General features: G+C 38.0%; 1 protein-coding gene across 3 annotated transcripts in view; it reads left to right on the forward strand.

Moving 5' to 3' along the window:
* The first annotated feature begins 1,012 nt into the window (after positions 1–1,012).
* LOC149811810 (rab GTPase-activating protein 22-like) overlaps positions 1,013–21,583 on the forward strand; it is a 131,723-nt gene continuing 111,152 nt past the window's right edge. For all 3 annotated transcript variants that reach the window (XM_089992533.1, XM_089992532.1, XM_089992534.1), the window contains exons 1-3: positions 1,013–1,140; positions 3,276–3,374; positions 16,502–16,605. In XM_089992533.1, the coding sequence (XP_089848659.1) occupies positions 1,021–1,140; positions 3,276–3,374; positions 16,502–16,605 (323 nt within the window). In that variant the 5' untranslated portion in view covers positions 1,013–1,020. The remainder of the gene's footprint in view (positions 1,141–3,275; positions 3,375–16,501; positions 16,606–21,583) is intronic.

A 21,583-nucleotide genomic window follows, 5' to 3' on the forward strand; every position in this document is an offset into this window, starting at 1 on the left:
ACCTACGCATAAAACATTAAAATTTTTAATGAAAAAATTGCGGTTATTACATATCCAGATAGTTTGAAGGCTTCATTTCTGCCGAGAACGTAATAACCCGCTTTATCCTGTTAGATCTAGATAATTGGCGCATTTGGGCTAAACATTTTAATTTCACCGGTTTCGCACCCCAAAACTGACTCGGCTCCATAACCTGAAGCGGTTAATAGCGTGATGATGTCAGATCACCCATGATCGGTGATTTGGCAAATCACCTGGTCCCCGTTCGCCCTCTCTCTGTCTCTTTTTTTTTTTTCGAGAATAAACGCTGGGGGGGTTACCCCGAATTCTATTTAAAAAAAGATAACTCAGTTACATGCGACGATTCTTTTTTATTTTTTACCGAGCCCGAGAGGAAGAACCGAGTAAAAAAAAACTCTAAATCAAATTAAGAGAGAGAGAGAGAGAGAGAGAGAGAGAGAGAGAGAGACCAATTGAAAAAGAAGAACGGAAAGTAGTAAAAAATCCCTCTTTTTTATGAAAATGCCGGAATTTGGAACTAATTTATATGGGATCTACAAACATCCTTCTGAATCCCATTAATGCCTGGTAATCTCTTCTTCTTCGTGGTTATTTTCGTATTTAATTTCATTATTTTCTCGATTTAATCTCTTTCTATTTGAGTTTCTTTAGATCTCTGTTAGTTTGTTCGATCGAGAGAAGAAAATCTCGACTTTTCTTCCTATTCCTCTTATCCCGATCTCGTCGCGAGATTTGGCGTTGAATTTCTGCGGAATTGGAGTAGCTTTTAGCGTAAATCTCGTTTCCGTCGCCATCGCTAAGATTCGATCTGGTTTTGGCTAGTTTTTGCCTTAGGTTTTAGGGCATAATCTCGTTTTCATGATGATGACAGCGACAACGATCGCTATTGGTGGTGTTGTTTTCGTTGTTATGATGATGATGATGCCTTGAGAGAGGGAGAGAGAGAGAGATTGACGGAGAGAGTTTTGTCTTGATGAATCCTTTAGGGAGAACGTCGTGATGTCTTTCGACGGGGAAGAGAGGACATGGACGTGCAGTTCCCGTGCCGTGAATCTCCGGCGGGTAAGATCGATCGTCCGGGATATTCGGAAGCCTTGCCTTCAGCATTCACCCATAAAGGTTTCTCTTCTTCCATTTTTTTTTTTGAATTATTCGCCTTTCTCGTTTGTATGGAAGCCGGCATCAATAACGGAGAGAAAAAAAGAAGTCTTGATGGTCTTATTTTGTTTCTCTGGCTGAATCCATGCAGACTCCCTGTTCTTTGCTTAAGTCGATTTTGAGATGGTTGTGTTGGTTTTGTTGTCCCTGTTATTCTTGTGTTGTTCCTCTTTTATCTGAATTCATTTGTCATTGTATTTGCGTCAGCAGGTATCTTCGTGTTTCTCTAACTCTTTTATCTTTGATAGCTAATTCCTACCATGTGCCATCGACATCTTCTTATGTTCACGCTTTTGCTTCGTTACGTCAGAGTTGTCCTACCTCTTTTCACAGCATTCTTTCATTGAGGGGTGGGGGGAAGGAGTTAGAGTCGTTTCCTTGTGCCTATCTTAAGTTTGTTAGATAACTTTGAGTTTCCTTTGGTCCTTTTGCTTCTTTGTTTGGTTCTGCGATGGTGCTTTGGAGTAGTCTGTAGTTGGAATTGCAAGCCGAGCAACCTAACCTACAGACACCCCTAGTGCGTGAGGGTGTTACAATAAATGATGTTTTTATGCTGCTTCAAGAGCACTTGACACACATTCATTTTGGCGGTTTTCATTGTTGCTAACTGGGGAGGAGATACGGATAAAATGTACATCCATTTGGTTTGTTGTGTTTAATCATTTCTTTGTCTAGTAGATAATAAAGGACTTAAATCAAACACTGATGTTAAATATAAGGTAATGCTTCAGTTACTGTTCAAGAGCTTTGGGTTAATGTTTTCTGCAGTGAAAATGTATGTGCATTTTTACCATTTCCTGCTCAATTTGATCAGATGCTCTTATGTACGCTAGGGGGGAATGGCCTATCCGGATCTTTCATGCATTAATATTTATGATTTAAGCTGTTAGATATTCCTTATCTGCACTATGGCGGCATCACATCACCTTTTCTAACTCTTTTATCAATAAAGCTCTCTATTATTAAAAAAGTTCATTGTTTATTTTCAAGAACCTAGCCCTCCAAAACAAAGCCAAGTATCTAAAGATTGATCATCACTTCGTAAGTTGAGATTGAAAAGTTGGACACTAGATTGTTGCTTTATGATAACAGGGGGTTGATATTCTCGCAGAAGCCCCTACAAGGTGCCTAATCAAAGTGTCTTGTAATAAACATGGCTATATGGAAAATCATTAGCGGAAAGGGACGTAATGCCTTATCATTAGCTGAAGGAGTTATAGGATTACCAGTCTGATTAAAATGAATTTTTTCTATGTTACAAAGAGAAAAAAGGACAAAACCTTTCTTCTTGATGCTTCTGACTTTTTGATGCTGTTTATTCTTAAACCTATGATCTGCTTTGAAAATTAAGACCTGAGGGACTCAAAACCTAAGAGGTAAGGTATTAAAGTCAAACATGAAACCGGATAGATACTTAACCATCCCTTGAGATGACAATACCCATAGTTTCATATGATTTCTGTATCTTCTTTCGAGTCCTGAAACGCTGAAAGGCACATTAAGATGAGATAAATAATATGCCATCATTTTGAAACCAGTGACAGGTGAAATGCTTAAACATCAAAAACAAAACCAGGAACAGAAAAATAACAGTCAGAAATTAAGAGAACTGAAATGTTAGACTCAATGCATCTGTAGATGAACCGTCAGCAAAGGAAATTTTTTTTCTCTTCTTTTTCACCCTCCAACATATAAATCTGAAATTGGTTGGAAAAGGAAAGGATCATTTCTGTTCATGTGATTGAGGCCCCTAGGCTGCCATCCATTGCATAACAGCAGATTGCAAGAGGCAATACAACACAGTTGTATTTTCAATAGAGAAAGCAGATGACAATTATCCTTCAACTTATTCGGAAAAAGAGATAATAAGGGTTTCTGTAATTTCTAAACCATATTTTCTATTTTTTGAGTGATTATGCTCTTAAAGAATTTCGAGCTATGTAATCTGTATTCGATGCAATAATTTCTTCTTTTATCTATGGGAGGTAGCTTTCCTTGTGAATCTTTTATAGTATGCCAAAATTTATATCTGGTTTCTCATGGAACAACTGCCTCATGCCGTTTCTTAGCACAACCATTGTCTCTAATTTTTGCAGGCGAGAAAAATGCTCAAACCAGAAAGGTGGCATGCCACTTTTGATAGTGATGGAAAGATAATCGGTTTCAATAAAGTTCTTAAATTGATCATTCTGGGGGTAAGCATCATTGAGTTGTTATGCCTAATGTGTATAGTTGCTGGCTGGGCATCCAAAATATTAGAAGCAGGAAATAGGCATGTGTTGATGGGACAAGGTTTGATATGATGGAGAAAATCTTGTTTCAGATAAACTAGGATGTGCTGTTTTGTTTTTGTTGTTATTGTGCATGTTTTGCTTGTGTTCCTGAAACGGGAATCATGAAGACATCCTGGGATAGAGTATTGAGCTACCTGAAATAACAATGAAAGGTATCCTTGATTATAAGCTATGTCACACGGACTCTTCTAACAGGGCACCGCACCCGTGTCACACCCTCACCCAGGCAGGTGCGACACTTGGACACAGCTTCCTTTGTGTTAGGTGAAGTCAACCACACTGAGGTCCATTTCTATCCAAAAGTAGATTCAGTTAACCCTAATCAAGTTCATTTTTATTTATATTATATATATATAAATACATAAATGCACACAAATACACGTAGTGTTAACTTAAAACTGTTTTATATATATATATATATATATATATATATATATATATATATATATATATATATATATATATATATATATCCTCCCCGCAACCCCGCACCCAAGTTTTTTTAAAGTGCCGCATCCGCACCCGCACCTATGTGACATAGATTATAAGGTCAAAAATTTCAAATTTGTACTGAAACACTTAAAATGTATTCGAATTGCTTGTTAAGCAGCTAAAACATACCTTTAACTGATGGAAGATTCAAAGAGCACTTTTGGATTCCAACAATAGATGCCAAGCTAGTGGCTGCAAATGGCCTTCGCAAACAACTTTGTATCACCAAGCAGTATAATAAAAGGAAGATTCCATTGCTTAAAGCTAAGGGGTTCACTTCAACAGAAGCTGAAAGAACCAACTGATGTATTTTATGTGTGTCAGCTATGTACAAATAACTGTGTAAGACTGCTGAGGAAGAAGAAAAAGGGGTGAAAGAAAAGAAGAATGATGGAGGGTGAAAATCAATAAAATCACATAGAAGAAAAAGGAACATGTTCATGAGGTGGTGGACGATTTGTCTACAGAAAGGTAGGGGGTGCACAATAGCATTAAAGTTGGAGGGAAGCTTCATGTAGCTGATTCGAGCAAGGCTGGTAGACACAAAGGTGCAGTTTGGAGCTTGCAGGAAACTGTGCTGAAGTTTCCATCTAGTGCATAGAACGTGCTTACATGCAGTCGATGAATGTGATGTATCTTCACTTGATGACCTAGTAAGTTCCTCTCCTATTGGGGTATGTACAAGATTAAGAAATGGAATGGTTAAGGGGAGGGATTGAGCATTTGCCGAGCCAATGTGGACTTTTTCTTAGACCTATCGGTTGTCTAAGACAAGTGTCTATCATTCGGTTTTCCTCACCTTGATTGGCACAATAGAGTTTTTGCTTAATATTACAACTGCTATAGTGGCATTAGGATTCAAACTCTTCTTCTCCCCATTTTCTTTTAAAAAGTTCATAAACCTGCCAGGAATTTGATGAATAACATTGTGAAAGGAGAAGCTAAAAGCTTGATCTCGCCTGTTCTATTCAAGAAGTCTAACACACGCTAATGATACTACAACCAGTCAGTGAAGGAATGGTGATTGGTTGTGTGAAAGATTCATTATCATGAATTGCAGATCTAGAAAATGTTACTTCTTCTGCAGTCATAATAACACAATTTTATTTGTATCAAAAGTTCATAATCTTGCTCAAATATATGGTCCTTTTGGTGTGAAAAGAGGCTTAGAGGACATAAATAGCTGAAAACTAGAATGAAAATAGAGTTCAAATAGGATTCAATGTAATGAGAAGATATGACACAGTCTTCCTTGGGTCCATATCCCTTGTAATCTAGAAAACATCAATTAGTGTGCCTTGCCGGTCAACGACCAAGTCTTTTGAGGTTGTTATGAAGCCATCAAAATGTTGACGGAAGATATTTATAGCAGAGCAAAACTTGGATTAAATTGTCATTGGGATTTTTTTTGCAAAAGGAAGGGGAATTGAAGGATTGTGCAAGATTAAATCTCATCGCTGCGTGGAAAGCTCGGTTTGGATGGGAAACAAACTGTAGAATGTGACACTTGGAACAATGTATTCCCTAGTGATTTGCCGTTGTTCTCATAAGAAGACAAGGCAGCGGACGATCATATTGAAGGACATCATTATATTGAACAAGGTTCAGGTCAAATGAATATGGTCCATCTTTTTGTGATAATTTGTGAGGAAGAGGGTGTGCTTGAACGAAGAAGATGAAACCTCACAATCCCTTATCTTTCTCTAGTGCAGAGGCTGCACACTCTTTCTTTTACTAATAAGAGAGGTCCTAATAGGGTGCTATAACAAAGTCAACACAACTTGGTTAATTACAACAATGCCACTTAAGTAGTCTTAGCACAAATAACAAACATATAACATCAAACATTACATAACAAATACAAGTAATGAACTATGGAGACAAAAGACAATAAATATATCTGCTGAAAAAATGAAAAGACGATATTGCCCTTGATGCAAATGGTTTCCATGTCTTAAATCTTAATATTGTTAGTTATATATATATATATATACATATATATATTTCTATATATATTTTATTTTTGTGTATTCACACACACAACAACAACAACAACAACAACTACGCCTTCATCCCAAAACAATTGGGGTCGGCTTCCCGTTTCCGCTTCCTCAATAGGCAACCATGGTATAAACTGAGATTTGGCAAAAACTGGTTTGAGTGTAGGATTTATTCTCCTCACTGGGACAGAGGAAAAACCTGATTTTTGGTGGGTTAATGACACGTGGGTTGACTTAGGGTTAAATTTTCAGGCGTAAATCAGGTATAGTTAGGGAGATATAAATAAGGCAAGTCGAGGTAGATTCTGCACTTAACAATAACAAAATCCTAAACTAATTGCTGGGTTCAACGGTTTGGGGTGAGGTCTAGGGTTAGTCTGGGCTTAGAGGATGGATTGGATCAACTTAGTTGGAATGTCTAAGGTCTCAACACGACTTTGGTAGTGGCTAAGGGTCTACAAATCATTGGGTTCACCAGGGTAAGTGGGCTAGTCCACTGAACTCACTAAGTCCACCACGCCGATGATGCTTGAACTTGAGCTACAACCTAAGTCATTTGAGTACCACAACCTTTAGAGGTCTAATACAACAAACCAAAGAATGAGAGCAGGGAAGAGATAGATAGAGAAATAGAGAGAACTGAGGTAGTGAGAGAGATAGAGAGAGAGAGACGAGGGATGAATTTTGAGATAGAGATAATTTTCTTGATTCTACTTTCATGTTCTTCCAAGTACAATAGTTAACCTATATATAGGCTTGAGAGAGAACATTAAGAGAGTCTAGATTTGTCCTTTCAATGTTGCAAAGAGGTGACACCCTTGGAGAGTGTCCCGTTGGTCCAACTGTTAAAATATATGGATGTTATATATATATATATCTTTTGTAATGCCCACTAGGGGAAAATTAGTCTTTTCACTTATAAATACGCATGTCCATTAGGGACCTTTTATTAATTTTTGTTTTTTGTTTTTTTTTCTTTTCTTTTTTATTTAGCATTTGAATGGGCCCTCATAAGAGCCGTTGGGACCCTCTCCAACGGTCACAAATATGACCATTGGAGGGGCTCTCAACGACTCTATGGGAGCCCCTTTGCTTCCATTAGTTGTATAAATAAGGGGTCTTGCCCCACTATTTTGTAATGCTTGTTGAAGCATTTTATATAAGAGATTCTTTATATTTTTAAGCTCTCTCTCTCTCTCATATTGTGTGTTTGTCATTTGCCCTTTTATGGCTTATTGTATTTTGCCCATTAATGGCTTTTTGTTTGTATACTTGTGTATCTCTTGTAGTCACTTTGTGACTAGTGTTTCATTACATGGTATCAGAGCCACTAGGTATTGGAAGCACTCTTGGGACTACTCTCTCTTATGTTTGAGTGGTATTGAGATTCATATTCTTGTTCTTCTTCAACTCCTTCCACAATGGCCGACAAAGATGCAAAGATCGACCTTTCATTCAAATTAAATTGGACCGACTATAGAATGTAGGCGGCTGTTATGAAAAACAACCTCAAAGGTAAGAAACTTTGGGGATATGTATCTGTAACCATTTTGGAACCATAATTGAAGCTCACCAAGGAAGAGAATGAAGAAAAAGCCTTGAGTGATAAAGAAAAGACCAAAGCTATTCATGAATATCAATCTAAATTTGAGGATTGGGAAAGTGAGCATGCCAAAATATTGACATGGTTTATGAATAACATGAAACTCAAGATTTATGCTAATCTAGCCAAATTTAAAAAAGCAAATGAAGTATGGTTCTTCATGAAAGGTATGCACACTTAAAAGGACCTTGTTAGACATTTCTTTTTACAAGAAAAAATAAGAGGAACCAAGGAAATATGAGTATTAGAGACTATTATAGTATTCTATGAAAAGAAGTCGTCATTCACGATTGGGTTAGGATCTCGGATCCAGACCCAACTCAGTTTATTTAGTCACATGTTCATTAAAGGTCCATTGTAATTTAGCTTGTTGTGTAATGGGTATTTTCATACCCTAATATTTATACCAGCCTATACTTAATGATAAGCCAAATACCGCAGACCCTAATTGAGGTTTTCTGCAGCTACCAGCGTCTCTCTCTCTCTATTCCATGCTTCTTCTTGTGATTGAATGATAGAACACCATTTTCTAACATGGTATCAGAGCATCAGATCCAATCCTGAAGATCGTATCCTTCTTATGAGCCTTAAGTTTGTTCTCTTCTAAAGGTATCTCTCTATCAGATCTCTATTCTTCCATTTTCTTTATTCCTTTTGAATCTATTCAAGCCAACGTGTTTTCTTCTTTCTAAAATCCGAATCTTGGATTTGTTCACGTCGACCTTTCCTCTCTCTCTTTATCTTTCTTGTTTCTCTTTTTATATTGTTGGACGTGATCTCACCCAACAACAATTTTAATAATCACGCACGATCAAATTTGATCCTTTCCGTGATTTCGTAAGTTGATATCACGTCAATCTTGTTTTTTCGCTGTTTTCAGATTAACGTCAGATTCTGAATAAAATATCATATCTTTTTTTTGATTAATTGATATTATCTCTGAATTATTTTCTTCTTGAATTTCTTTTCTTCTCTTCTCCTTTGCATTTTTGAAAAGAAAAACACGTTACTTTCAAATAATGTGTCTCTTATTGGTTGACCTTCATTCAGAGCAGTTTACTGCATAGTCTAGTTTTTTGTCTCGGGTCTGCAGATTGTAAAAAAGAAGAAGAAGAGGCAGCCGAGTTCTCTCAAATGAAAATATCTGTTCTGGATTTTATTTGTTGAATCTAAAGTGAACCTTCTGGTCTTTTACTCTTTCTTGTTTTTAGTTTTCTCTTGTTTCTTATTCTATCTTATTTTTGCCTTCAATCGGCTATGGATTCATTTCCCTCTTCTCTTCCAACTTTCTTAGTCAACTTGTATCTGAGAAACTGAACAATTCTAATTTCCTAACCTGAAAGAGACAAATCATCCCATTCATAAGAAGCCAGGATCTTTTTGGACATTTGGATGACTCTGTTGCTATTCCTTCAGAGTTCATATCACAAGAAGGAAAGAATGGGGAGGGTGACACTTCTATTACTTTTGTTAGAAATCCGGAGTACATGTCCTGGATGAAGCGAGATCAGGCTTTGGTTGCCTACATTACTTCCACTCTCTCACGGGAGGTGCTTTTGGCAATCCCAGATGACTGCTCAGCCATGCAATTATGGCACCCACTTGTTCAGACGTATTCTCAAGTTTCTCTAGCCAGAGTTCTATTTTTAAAGAAAGAGTTTCAAATGCTGAGAAATAATTTCATGACTATCATAGAGCACTTAAACAAAATAAAGACTATCACAGATCAGTTGACCATCGTGGGTTGTGCGCTCAGTGACAAAGATATGGTATAGCAAACTTTGAGCGGGCTGGGACCTAATTATCATATGATGGTTACTTCCTTATTGTGTTTGCCAGACTTACCTACATTTGAAGATCTTCGTGCTAAACTCTTACAGTATGAGATGACTTTGAAGGGATTATCTGAAGATACTCACACTAACATTGGAGCACAAGACGTTCTTGCCACAAGAGTTACTTATGGTCGAGGACGTGGCAGGTATGAATCTCGGGAAAGGGGAGGTCAAGAGAGGAATGGACAAGAAGCTCGTGGAATATTGCCTACACCCAATATTCCTCCTAATTTGAAGAGGCAAAGGACAATACCCACTTGTTTTATATGCAACAAAAAGGGGCATATCAAAGCTAATTGTTGGTTTAATCCTCAAAACAGAGGAAAGCAATCAGAGACAAGAAAAAGAACAAATAAATTAAAGAATAGTGGAGAAGTCAAAGAGTTATTATCTGCTTTGGTTGATTTGAACTTGAAACAGAATGATCAAGACACTTGGTATGTTGATTCCGGAGCAGCTACTCATGTTATTGGTGATGCTGGTAAGCTCCTAAATCTTGTTCCTTATGTTGGTAGAAATACTATAGTTATTGGAGATGGGTCTCATCATCGCATTTCTCACATTGGAAACTCTGTAATACCAGACTTGGTATAAATATCAGCAACAAGTTTCATTTGAGAAAGGCTGTACCCTCTAGGAGAGTATGAAATTTTAATACCTAAGAAGTATCTTAAAAAACCTAAATCAGACATTATTTTTTTTTAAAATACTTTTAATATCATTGATTCCTTGTTTGTCACTTCCGGTGATAATCATATCATCTACATAAAATAGAAGGATAACAACCATAAAACTTGTACTTATAACAAAAAGAGCAGTGTTGGTATATCATGAATGAAAACCTAGATGAGTTATTACATTACTAAATTTATCATGCCAAGTTTTAGGAGCTTGTTTTAAACCATATAAAACCTTTTTAAGCTTAAGAATTTTACCCTTTTCAATACAAAACCCCGACAGAGTATCCATGTAAACCTCTTTATTTAATTCATCATTTAGAAAAACATTTTTCACATTTAGTTGGTAGATGGGCCATTTTTTAATAGATGCAATGGCTATTAAGGTTAGATAATGGTCAAATGTTTCTTTATAATCAATACCATACTCTTGAGAGTACCCTTTGTCCACTAACCTAGCTTTGTATCGTTCTACAGACCTATCACTTTTGGTTTTAACCTTAAAAACCTATGTACATACTATAGATTTCTTTCCTATGGGTAATGAAGTTATTTCCCATGTTTTAGCTTTTTCAAGAGCTTTAAGTTCTATATTAATAGCTTCAATCCATTGTGGAAGATTTTTGGCTTCATTATAGTGTGATGGTTCATGATGGGAATGTAATGCTATTAGACATGACCTATATTTTGGTGTTAATGTGTCATAAGATACAAATCTGCTTGGTCGGTTGAAGATGCAATTGGATCTTCTAAGTGAGGTTTCTTCTAATGACGAATTTTGGGAATATTTTTCTAAAGCATTTAAAAGATTCTTTTGTTCACGCCGGGTATAAATTTGAATGGGTTTATCAACAATATCGTTATTTATAAATGATTCCTCATTCTCATTAAGTGAATACACATTATCATCATCATTTTCATTGTCATTTAATGGATTATCCCTGATGTCATTCAAAGAATAATCACATGAATTCAACAATTCTTGTAGCAAGAGATCAAATAGAAAGCAATAATCGATTTTATTGTTTTCCTTGGTTCTCTCAAAACCATTTTCATTTTTCAAAAATGTTACATCTTTAGAAACATATAGTTTGTTACTCTTAGGATCAAAACATCTATATCCTTTTTGGTTCTCTCCATAACCCATGAATACACATTCAATGGCTTTTGGAAACAATTTATCTCTTTTATGCAAAAGCACAAAACACTTATAACAAAAAAATTCGCAACCGCTTGAAATTAGGTGTTCTTTCAATTAGTTTTTCATAAGGAGATGTGTTTTGTGAGGATGATGAGGCCATTCTATTTATCAAATAAGTTGATGTTAGAGCGGCCTCGGCCCAAAAACTTTTTGGAATATCTTTAAAAATAAGTAATCTCCTTGTTGCACCCAAAATCTCGGAGAGCCTTGCAACGTGCCATAGGTATGGGACTTGGTGCGGTTGATGGGGTTGAAGAGACGTATGCATGCCACTGATAGTGCTGTGTGCCTGAGCTTGGCACTGGGCTGTGCAAAGGGGTGTGACATGTGCACGGGTTGGTGCAACGCAGGTGCTGAAAAGGTGTGTGCATGTCACTGATTTCGTCATGTGCCTGAGCTTGGCACTGGACAGTGAAAGGAGTGTGACATGTGCACTGGCAAGGTGTAGTGCACATTCATAAGAGGTGCGTGCATGCCACAGATGGTGTCCTGTGCTGGAGTGGGGCACAGGGCTGTGCAAGGAGTGTGGCATGTGCACAGGTGTGCTGCAGTGCAGATGCGGCAACAGATGCATGGATGTGTGTGAAGTGCGGTGGAAGTGCCCCAAGAGTGATGGATTGGTTGGTTGCGGCGTGCATGAGGCAGTCGGGCCAACCCCGTGGCAAACAGGCCTTGCCCATGTGTGCAGAGTTTGGTGCACATGCATAACAGTGGTTTCGTGTGTTGCACAGACCATTGTCATGCATGATGCATGTGGCATGCGAAGCACAACATGCGGTGGGCAAGTAGTTGCGGTGAGCATGATCAGAGCTTGGCATGTGCAGCAATGTGCACAGTGTGGGCACAGTTGCGTGCACAATCTTTGAGGCGATAATCCAACGAGCATTTAAAGTTGTTTGGGGCCAAGATCGAAGATTCACCGTGTAAATGGACTATGGGGAACGCGTGGGTGAAGGCGGATTTGAAGAATTCCGAAGTTGAGAAATTTATGGTTCCCCAAGTGTTATTCGGGTTCCTCTTGCTGGCAGGGGCCTGACTCCTAAAACACCTATATAGGGGAACTCCTGTTTGAGCTGTCTGGCACATGTTGCAGCAGTTTGGCATGGGCACCCCCTATATCGCACGGGCAGCACTGGGAGTGCATGGGGGTGTCCGTGTGTAGTTCAAATCCCCCATGGGGCGTAGGCAAAGGCCTTGGGTGCGTAGGCAAGCGGCTCTTGGTGCGGCGATGCGGTCCCAACCATGCCAAGTGGCATGGGGTTGTGCAAGAGAGTGCACAACGCCGGCGAACGAGTTTGGGTGGTGCTGTTCGCTATGACAGATAATCATCAACTGGTCTGCGGACTGGGGGTCGAAAGATCTTGTCCCTTCTATGGTGAGGTTATGCTGGGGGCGTGCTCATGGGGCTGCTATCTGCTCCATGGCACGCGAGGCTAAGGCTTCCGTGCGTTGTTGGCTCGGATGGTTGGGCTTGAGGAAAGGTGGCTTGCCATGATGGTTGGAGACATGACATGCATCGGTAAAGGCTTTGGGATGTGTTATGCTTCCCATGACCCGTGTTGGATGTTGGTTAAGTCGGTAGTGCTGCGAAGGCACGTTTCAGCCCTTGTCAACGTGCGCTTGCTTGTGGGAGTGGTAAGGCACGTTTGTCTTGGTGGTTGAAGGTGCTAGCCGGTATGGGACGGCTATGCACGTAAGTGGCGATCAGACGGACGATGGACCATGTTCGGAAGGATTTCTTGAAAAGAAGAGTTTGTCAAGTTGACGTTCCGCTGGGTAAGAAGTTACGTGTGGGAAACACGTGCTGTGAGGCTGACTAGGCCGTGAGGCCTAGTGCCGCACGGGGCTTCCTTGGCTTGAAATGCGAAAAATTTGGCCTTGGAAAGTTAGCCCATGACACTCCTAGTGGTTTCTATAATATGTCTATGTTTTCTTTCGGCTAATCCATTTTGTTGTGGAGTTCTAGGACATGAGTTTTGGTGACAAATCCTGTTTAGTTCTAGATAATTTTGAAATTCATTTGATAAATATTCACCACTCGAATCGGATCTAAGAATAGAGATGTTCTTTTGGAATTGATTTTTGATAATCATATGAAGTTTTTTAAAGAAAGTGAATGCATCTGATTTGAAATTAAGAAAACATATCCATATATATCCAGTGAAATTATCAATAAAGGTAACATTAATATGAATATCTTCCTTTTGATATGATGGGAGAAGGTTCACAAACATCTGAATGCACTAATTCAAAAGGCCTCTTAGAGACAAAGGTTCTATTAGGAAAGAAAGTGAATTTAATTTTCCAAAGATACAATCTTTGCAAACTAATTTTTTTTCATTGCAAAATTTTTCCCCAAAAGGAAGAAGATACATTTTTGAGAAACTTGTATGTCCAAGTCGTTTATGCCAAGTTTAAATATCTTTATCTTGGACATAATTACAAAATGAATTTAGAGAAAGGTGTAGATAATTCATGAAGTATAGATCTCCCTTCCTATGGCCTTGCCCAATCTGCTTCTCGGACCGGAGATCCTGCACGGAGCAACCCTTAGATGAGAAGGAGATTTCATATTTATGATCAAAAATTTGTGAAACGGAAAGAATGTTTAAATTTAGTTGAGGAACAACCCTTACTTTTGGCATGAAAACATTTTTAGAGGAATTTAAGGTTCCAACACTTTTAATTTGCAAAGATGTTCTATCGACAGTTGAAACATAGGAGGTTTTTGAATTAGTGCATAAATCAGATAAACCATTCTCATGAGGTGTCATATGAAAGGACCCAAAATCAAGGATCCAAGAAGACATACCTGGAGGAGAAGATGAGGCTATTGCGATACCCGATGTAGATGGAGATTTGAGTAACATTTGAAGTGCCTCCGATAATTGCGCAAAAGAAAAAAATTATTTTCCTTTGATTGGTTCTTCCTTCCTTGGTGTGGAATCTTCAACGGAAGCTACCTTGTTCTTTGGGGTGTCATATAACTTGGGACCTATGTCACATGGGTGCGGGTGCGGGTGTGGGGGTGCGGCACTTTAAAAAACCTTGGGTGCGGCAGGGAAAATATATATATATATATATATATATATATATATATATATATATATATAGCAGGGTGGGGGGCTCGGTCCCTTCCCTGAAATCAGAGGAAACAGGGAAGGGGGCTTGGCCCCTCCCCTGTCGACCCAACAAGAGAGGGAGAGGGAGCAGGGGGAGGGGGGCTCGGTCCCTCCCCTGCCGACCCAACAAGAGAGCGAGAGAGTACATGCGATGAGGGAGAGGAGGAGGTGGCGTCGGGCTCCCCTGCGAGACGTTTGGAGGAGAGGAGGCGAGCGAGAGAGCGGAGCTGCGCGGGAGAGGAGAGGAGAGGAGAGGATTAGGGCAAATTTTTTTTGCCCTAATCCTCTTTTGCAGCCCCTTTTGATCGGGCAACAGTTTTTTTTTTTACGTTAAAAAATTGGACAAAAACAACCTTGGGTGCGTTGACCACACCTTGGGTCATGTTGACCGCACCGGGTGCCGCACGCGCACCCGCGTCATGTCGCGTTGCATCGACGTGGGTGCGGCACCTGCTTTGCCGAGTCCCTGTGACTTAGCTTGTGACAATCACCATGATGACAAATAGCCTTCTTGTATCCTCCATTATAACTATTTTGCCTCCCAGATTATGGAGGCTTGTAGGTTTTTACATGATTGCCGGGCTTAGACACGGCTGACACTTCATCTCCTCCTTTTATCATGCCAAGACGAGTCTCCTCTTGGCATATTTCGGCAACGACATCCTCCAAAGGAAGAGGCTTAGATCTATGAAGAAGAGAAGATCTAACTTGTTCATATTCAGGCCTAAGCCCACGTGAGAATTGAAAAAAGTCCTCTTTTTCTATTTGCTCTCTTTTTAGTTCAATATCTTCACTAGCAACCCACTTGAGTTCACGAAGAGATAGTTCATCCCATAAGAAACTAAGAGTGCTAAAGTAATCACGAACACTCATGTCCTATTGTTTGATGTTACGTACTTTTTCTTGGAGAAAGAATTGTCTTGCAAGACCTTTTTGTGTATACATACCTTTCATAAAAAACCATGCCTCGTTTGCCTTGCGAAATTTAGCGATGTTGGCATATATTTTGAGCTCAACATTGTTCATAAACCATGCGCGAATTTGGGAATGTTTACTTTCTCAATCTTCTATCTTGGATTGGGGGCCCTACGACTCTATGAGTGCCCCCCTAATTTCTAATAAAAAAAGAAATAAAAAAAAGAAAATATTCTAAGTAAAATAGAAACACCTAGAATATAGTTGTTTCTAAAAAACAACTATAATTACATGTGAAAAGACAAAAATGCTCCTATCGGGCAAACTAATACAATATATATATATATATATATATATATATATATATATATATATATATATATATATATATTAACAGTCATGTGGTCCCTTGCCAAAGTCAATACACCAGGTCTGGATGGACATAATATAGAATTTTACAAAGACTTTTTGTTGTTTTGCATGGATGACTTCGTGCAATTCATAAGATAGCTTTATGCAAACAACAAGCTGCTGAAAGTGATAATGGGTCATTTATAAATTTAATCCCCAAAGACGTGGATACAGAAGACATCACAAGGTTTAGACCTATTTAACTACTGGCAGCATGCACAAGATGATTACAAAAACATTTGTAACTTCTCAGAGACTTGATTTCTCCATGTCAATATGCATTTATGAATGGTCGTCTTGTCTAAGAATGTGGATTCTAGCAAATGAAATAATCTATTCCATAGCTGCAGCAAAATTGCTAGTCTTCTTTTTTAAGATAGACCTAGTTAAAGCTTTTGATTCCATTTTCTGGGGCTACCTCTTTCATTGCCTAGATAAATTGGGCTTTGGAGTCAAGTGGACTCCAAGTGCCCCTGTAACATCTTTCATCTAACATTCTTCTTTAAATAGGTTGGAACCTTTATACCTGAAGAAGCATTTACATCTTCACATTCTTTTATGTGCCACAGTTTCCTTTTTTCCTTTTTAAGAATTTTGATTGTAAAACCCAGAAGCATCTGTTAATTATATAATGAAGATTCTTTTTGCTCCTTGTATAGAAGTTGTTGACAATTGTTGATGATATAATGAAAATTATTTTTTCTCCTTGTAGAGAAGTTGTTGATCATTTTTTTTACTACATATCCATTTATGTACTCTTTTGTCCTATTAGGGTGTGGATCCATCTATAAGGGCAGAAGTTTGGGAATTCCTTCTTGGTTGTTATGCTATAGGCAGCACTGCAGAATATCGTTGGCAATTGAGAATGGCTCGGAGGTACAGACTCCCATTAGCCAGTTGCTTGATCTTGTTGCATATATTTAGTGGAAAAGTAATTGTTTATCTTTGTTTGAAAAATGTACTAATCTTCTTTTGTCTTCGTGAGGATCCAAATCGATCATCTCGAGTATGTCACATGGATACTCACTGTACTCTGGTGTTATATTTATGTGTTATTCCTAACTGAAAATTCATAATATCTATTTTTGTGTGAAGTATCTACTGAGTATATCCTTGTTGAAAGTAAAGAATCATCTCTATGTACAGTTTTGGTCCTGTTGATATGATAATGTTTTCTAGATGGGCATTGATATGATAAGATTTGCAATACTGAACTCATGAGACATGTTATGATATTTTCAAGTGAATTATATATATCCATGTATATATATTTGTATGTGGATAAGCCCCCAAGATTTTTTCTTTTTCTTTCTAAATTTCAACTGTTATAGATGTAGAATGAATCTTGTCTTTGTTTTTGAGGAAAACCCAAAGGAAATCTATATAGGTGGTGTAGTAGAAAGGTGTAAGTTCGAGTTTGCTTGAATTTTATCAAGTATAGAGTCTTAAAGAATCAAGGCATTCTGGAATTATTTTTGACTCCTGTCTAACCTTCAGTACCAGTGGCACCATTTGCGCCTCCATCTCCATGTGTTGATGAAAATTGCCAAAGGGAAAGCATAATTGGAAAACAGCACAGAAGCAAAAAGCAGAGTATTTTTAGGTCCTTGTGAAATGGAAAGTGAGAAATGACTGCGAGATGTTTAAATGTGGATTTGAGAATTTATTAAATTACTAGGAAATATTCAAAGTGTAAACAAGTCAATTTTTTTGGAAATTTTGAAATTAAAAAGAGTTGACATAGTCATGTTATAATGATGATGCAATTATATCAAAGATTAACTAAATTTTCAGTTTAAAAAAATACTAGCTAGAATGCCTGCTTATCTAAGTGTTCACATAATATGCAGCGACGCTGCATCATGCATTGCCTACACAACCACCCATCTTGGCATTTCTCAAGATGGGCATGGTTTCCATCTCGAGAAATGTTGAGACGGGTGGCTGTCAGTGGCAAAAGTGCTGCTGTATCATGCAGCGTCGCTACATAAAAAATGCCCTCTTATCTAATTCATAAGTTGAGAGATACCTATTGGATGTTGGGTGCACAATGATGCTTGAGAGCATTCTCTGATGGATCATGATTTACATTTTAATATTTGGCCATTTTAGGTTTTTGAAAAGCTATAATGAAAGCAGATGTCATTGAAAGGAAATGGGGGCCTCCAACAAAGTCGACCAAATCACCAAAGTGGACACACAAAGGAGCCAGAGTAGGATTTACTCACAAAACCCACAAAAGGGCACACAAAATATAAAAATAATATTTTATTGATGTTCAAAATATGCAAGAAGGGTTACGTTAAGAGAGGGGCTTCACCCCTATTTATATACAACATGAGAACACCATAGAGACTTTGGGGCTGATCCAACATCTCTAAATAGAGTATATTGATGCAACTTTTCTCAAAAGTATTTTCAAAATATATTTTCAATGAAAATTTGTTAGTGTAAATCGTGCACCAAATTATAAATAACCGGCTCACACTAGTGGTGAAGTCCGGGTCGAATTCAGGGAACGGGTTAAAACTTTGTACTCCAAACAAACAAAACACACTCTTTATTGCCTCGAAAATAAACCAACGCGGAATTAATCCTATTACAAATGTTTCGAGGAAAAATAAAAATTAATACAACCTAGAATAAATAATTGGCCTAATGCCCTAAAAAAAATAAAAATAGCAGGTCTTCGTCTGCTCGCGAACTAGCTCCTGTTGACCTCGTATGTACGACCTTGATATGTCTACCGCTGCTGCGTTTCACCTAAAATCAATAAGCTCACGACCCACCTACAAAACTCAAAACCAACACAAAAACAAAAGCAAACTAGACTGTCTATTATAGTTACGGTTAGTTCCACTAAAACAATAATTGAAATGGATCTAAATATAACAGATTGCTACGACTAAATTTAAGAAAAGAAACAACTTTAATTGGGACAAGAATAAGTCAGGGTTTTGCAAAAAAAATGGATTTCATAGAACACGTGAAACTCGGTTCAGGTGTTATGAAATATGCACAAACCCGATTTTTAATATCAACCTTGCATCAAGTTTTTGCAAAAACGTTATCCTAACATGCGTATCGCTAATTAAAATGCTAACCTCATATAAAAAAAAATAACAAAACTAACAATCAATCTCTACAACTAACTAAAAAAAATCACGTAAACAGGTCTGGCCGACAGTTTGGGTTGGGTCGAGCGACTGCCCTAGCTGCTGGTTTTAAAAATCAGATTTTTACACAAATAAAAATCGAAGTTTAATGCTGAAATAAATTCTAAAAAAAACTAATCTATATGCATGCAAACCTAAACTAAAGAAAGAAGGGAGAAGATACTCACTGTGTGGTTCGCCTTCAACGGATTGGGGAGAAGAAGAGCAGCCTTTCCTCTATATTGTGGCTTGTCATGCACCTTTGGAGTTGATCTTCAATCATGAGAAGAACCCAAACCAACTCGTCGATGGAGGAAGAAGAAGAAGAAGAAGAAGAAGAAGGAGGAGGAGGAGGAAAGAGGAAAGAGGAAAGAGGAAAGAGAAGAAGAGGTGGGGACGGTTGGGAGAAATTGAAGAGGCAAGGGGAGAGTGAAATGAAATGGGGATTTTCGAAACACGAGCTTAGATTAACAAGGGCAAGTGTGAAGAATGACACTAAAGCATAACCCTTAAAAAGGGTATAACTGGAAACAAAATAAAAATAAAAATGTATTCTTTATTGATATGAAAAACCAGTTGCTTAAGAAGCATTGGAATAAAATACAAGAGGGGCTGCACCCCTTTATATACACAGTTGAAAGAGGACTCAATAGAGCTGTTGGGCACAGTCCAACAGCTCTATTTAGAGTTGTTGGAATGTGTCAGTCCAACAGCTCTATTGCTAGTCAAGTCTGGACAGGACTTGACTAGCAACAGTTATTTTAGTTCAAACTGAACTAGATGACATAAAGACAAAAAATAAAAATAAAGAAAAAAAATTACAGAAAAGAAAGAAATGAAAAATGTATATATATATATATAATAATAATATAATATTATTATATATACATATATGTACAGTTTTACATTTTAACACTCCCCCTCAAACGTACGGTACAATGAGCGAAAGTTTGTCTAAGAGAAAGTGAAATCGGGGAGCAGCGAGAGGCTTTGTAAAGAAGTCTGCTAACTGATATTCTGAAGTGACATATGGCAGATCAATTATCCCGTGTAGATATTCCTCTCTGACGTAGTGAAAATCCATTTCGATGTGTTTGGTGCGTTCGTGGAATGTTCTGTTACTGGCAATGTAGATCGCACTTTTGTTGTCACAACACATTTGTGAAGCCTTTGTTGCTTCAGCTCCCATGTCAGCAAGCAGTCGTCGGAGCCAAACTACTTCCATGGTCGTGGTTGCCATGACTCTGTATTCAGCTTCGGTGGATGAGAGAGATACCTTCTGTTGCTTTTTACACCTCCACGAGATTAATGATTCCCCTAAAAAGACACAAAAGCCAGTGGTTCAGTGTCTGTTATTGGGATCACCTCCCCAATCAGCATCAATATATGCAATTAAATCAAGAGAAGAGGAGGAAGATAAGAAAAGTCCTCGTGAAAGAGAGGACTTGATGTATCTGATAATACGCATGACTGCTCCCATATGAACAGAAGTAGGAGCATGTTGAAATTGACTTGCTGTATGAACAACATGTGCTATATCTGGTCTGGTAATGGATAGATAGGAAAGTGCCCCGACAACCTGTCTGTAAGGAGTAGGGTCTGCAAGAAATTCTCCATCATCAATCTTCATTTTAACATTAACAACTTCTGGAGTGTCAACTTTCTTATCATCAGTAATACCAGACCTGAAAACAATATCAAAAGCAAATTTAGTCTGAGATAATAAATATCCTCTAGGAGAATAAGCAACTTGAATGCCTAAAAAATATCTCAACAAGCCCAAATCAGTCATTTCAAAATGAGATTTAAGAAGTGTTTTGATTGTTTCAACTCCATGTTTATCGCTTCCGGTGATGATCATATCATCCACATAGAGAAGAAGCACAATGATCCCTGCATCAGAATTCTTAATAAACAAAGCAGTGTCAGTTAAACAGAATTGAAAACCAATATCAATCATAACACGACTAAACCTATCATACCAAGCTTTTGGTGCTTGTTTAAGTCCATAAAGAGCTTTTTCTAAGCGAAGGACTTTACCCTTAGGAATACTTAGACCAGGAGGGGGTTTCATATATACTTCTTCAACTAGCTTTCCATTTAAAAAAGCATTTTTGACATCCATTTGAAAAATAGACCATTTTTTGATAGAAGCTAAGGCAATTAAGGTTCGGACAGTAGTCATACGAGCCACCGGAGCAAATGTTTCTTCATAATCAATCCCATATTCTTGGGAATAACCTTTGGCTACTAAACGGACTTTATATCTTTCAAGAGTACCATCACTCTTGGTTTTAATTTTATAAACCCATCGACATCCTATAGTTTTCTTCCCTGGAGGAAGATCTTGAATATTCCATGTAGAAGTCTTTTTAAGTGCATCTAATTCAGCTTTCATGGCTTCTATCCATTTGATATCATTTTTTGCTTGAAAATATGTGGATGGTTCTTCATATGAGTGAATTAATGCAATAACTGACCTATATGTGGGTGAGAAAGACTCGTATGATACAAACTTTCCTGGAGGCCTCGAGATTCGGGATGATTGTCTAGTTGGAATGTTAGAATATTTCTCAAGTGCACATGGAGGATTAGACTCTTGTCGCCTGGAATATTGAATACTAGTATCTCTATGAACTTCTTCATTTTCAACATTAAGATCAATAATTCTTTGATCATCATCAAAGTTACAGTCAAGG

This window comes from Nuphar pumila, chromosome 17 (assembly GCF_984573655.1).
Source record: "Nuphar pumila chromosome 17, dmNupPumi1.hap1.1, whole genome shotgun sequence".
Lineage (NCBI taxonomy): Eukaryota > Viridiplantae > Streptophyta > Magnoliopsida > Nymphaeales > Nymphaeaceae > Nuphar > Nuphar pumila.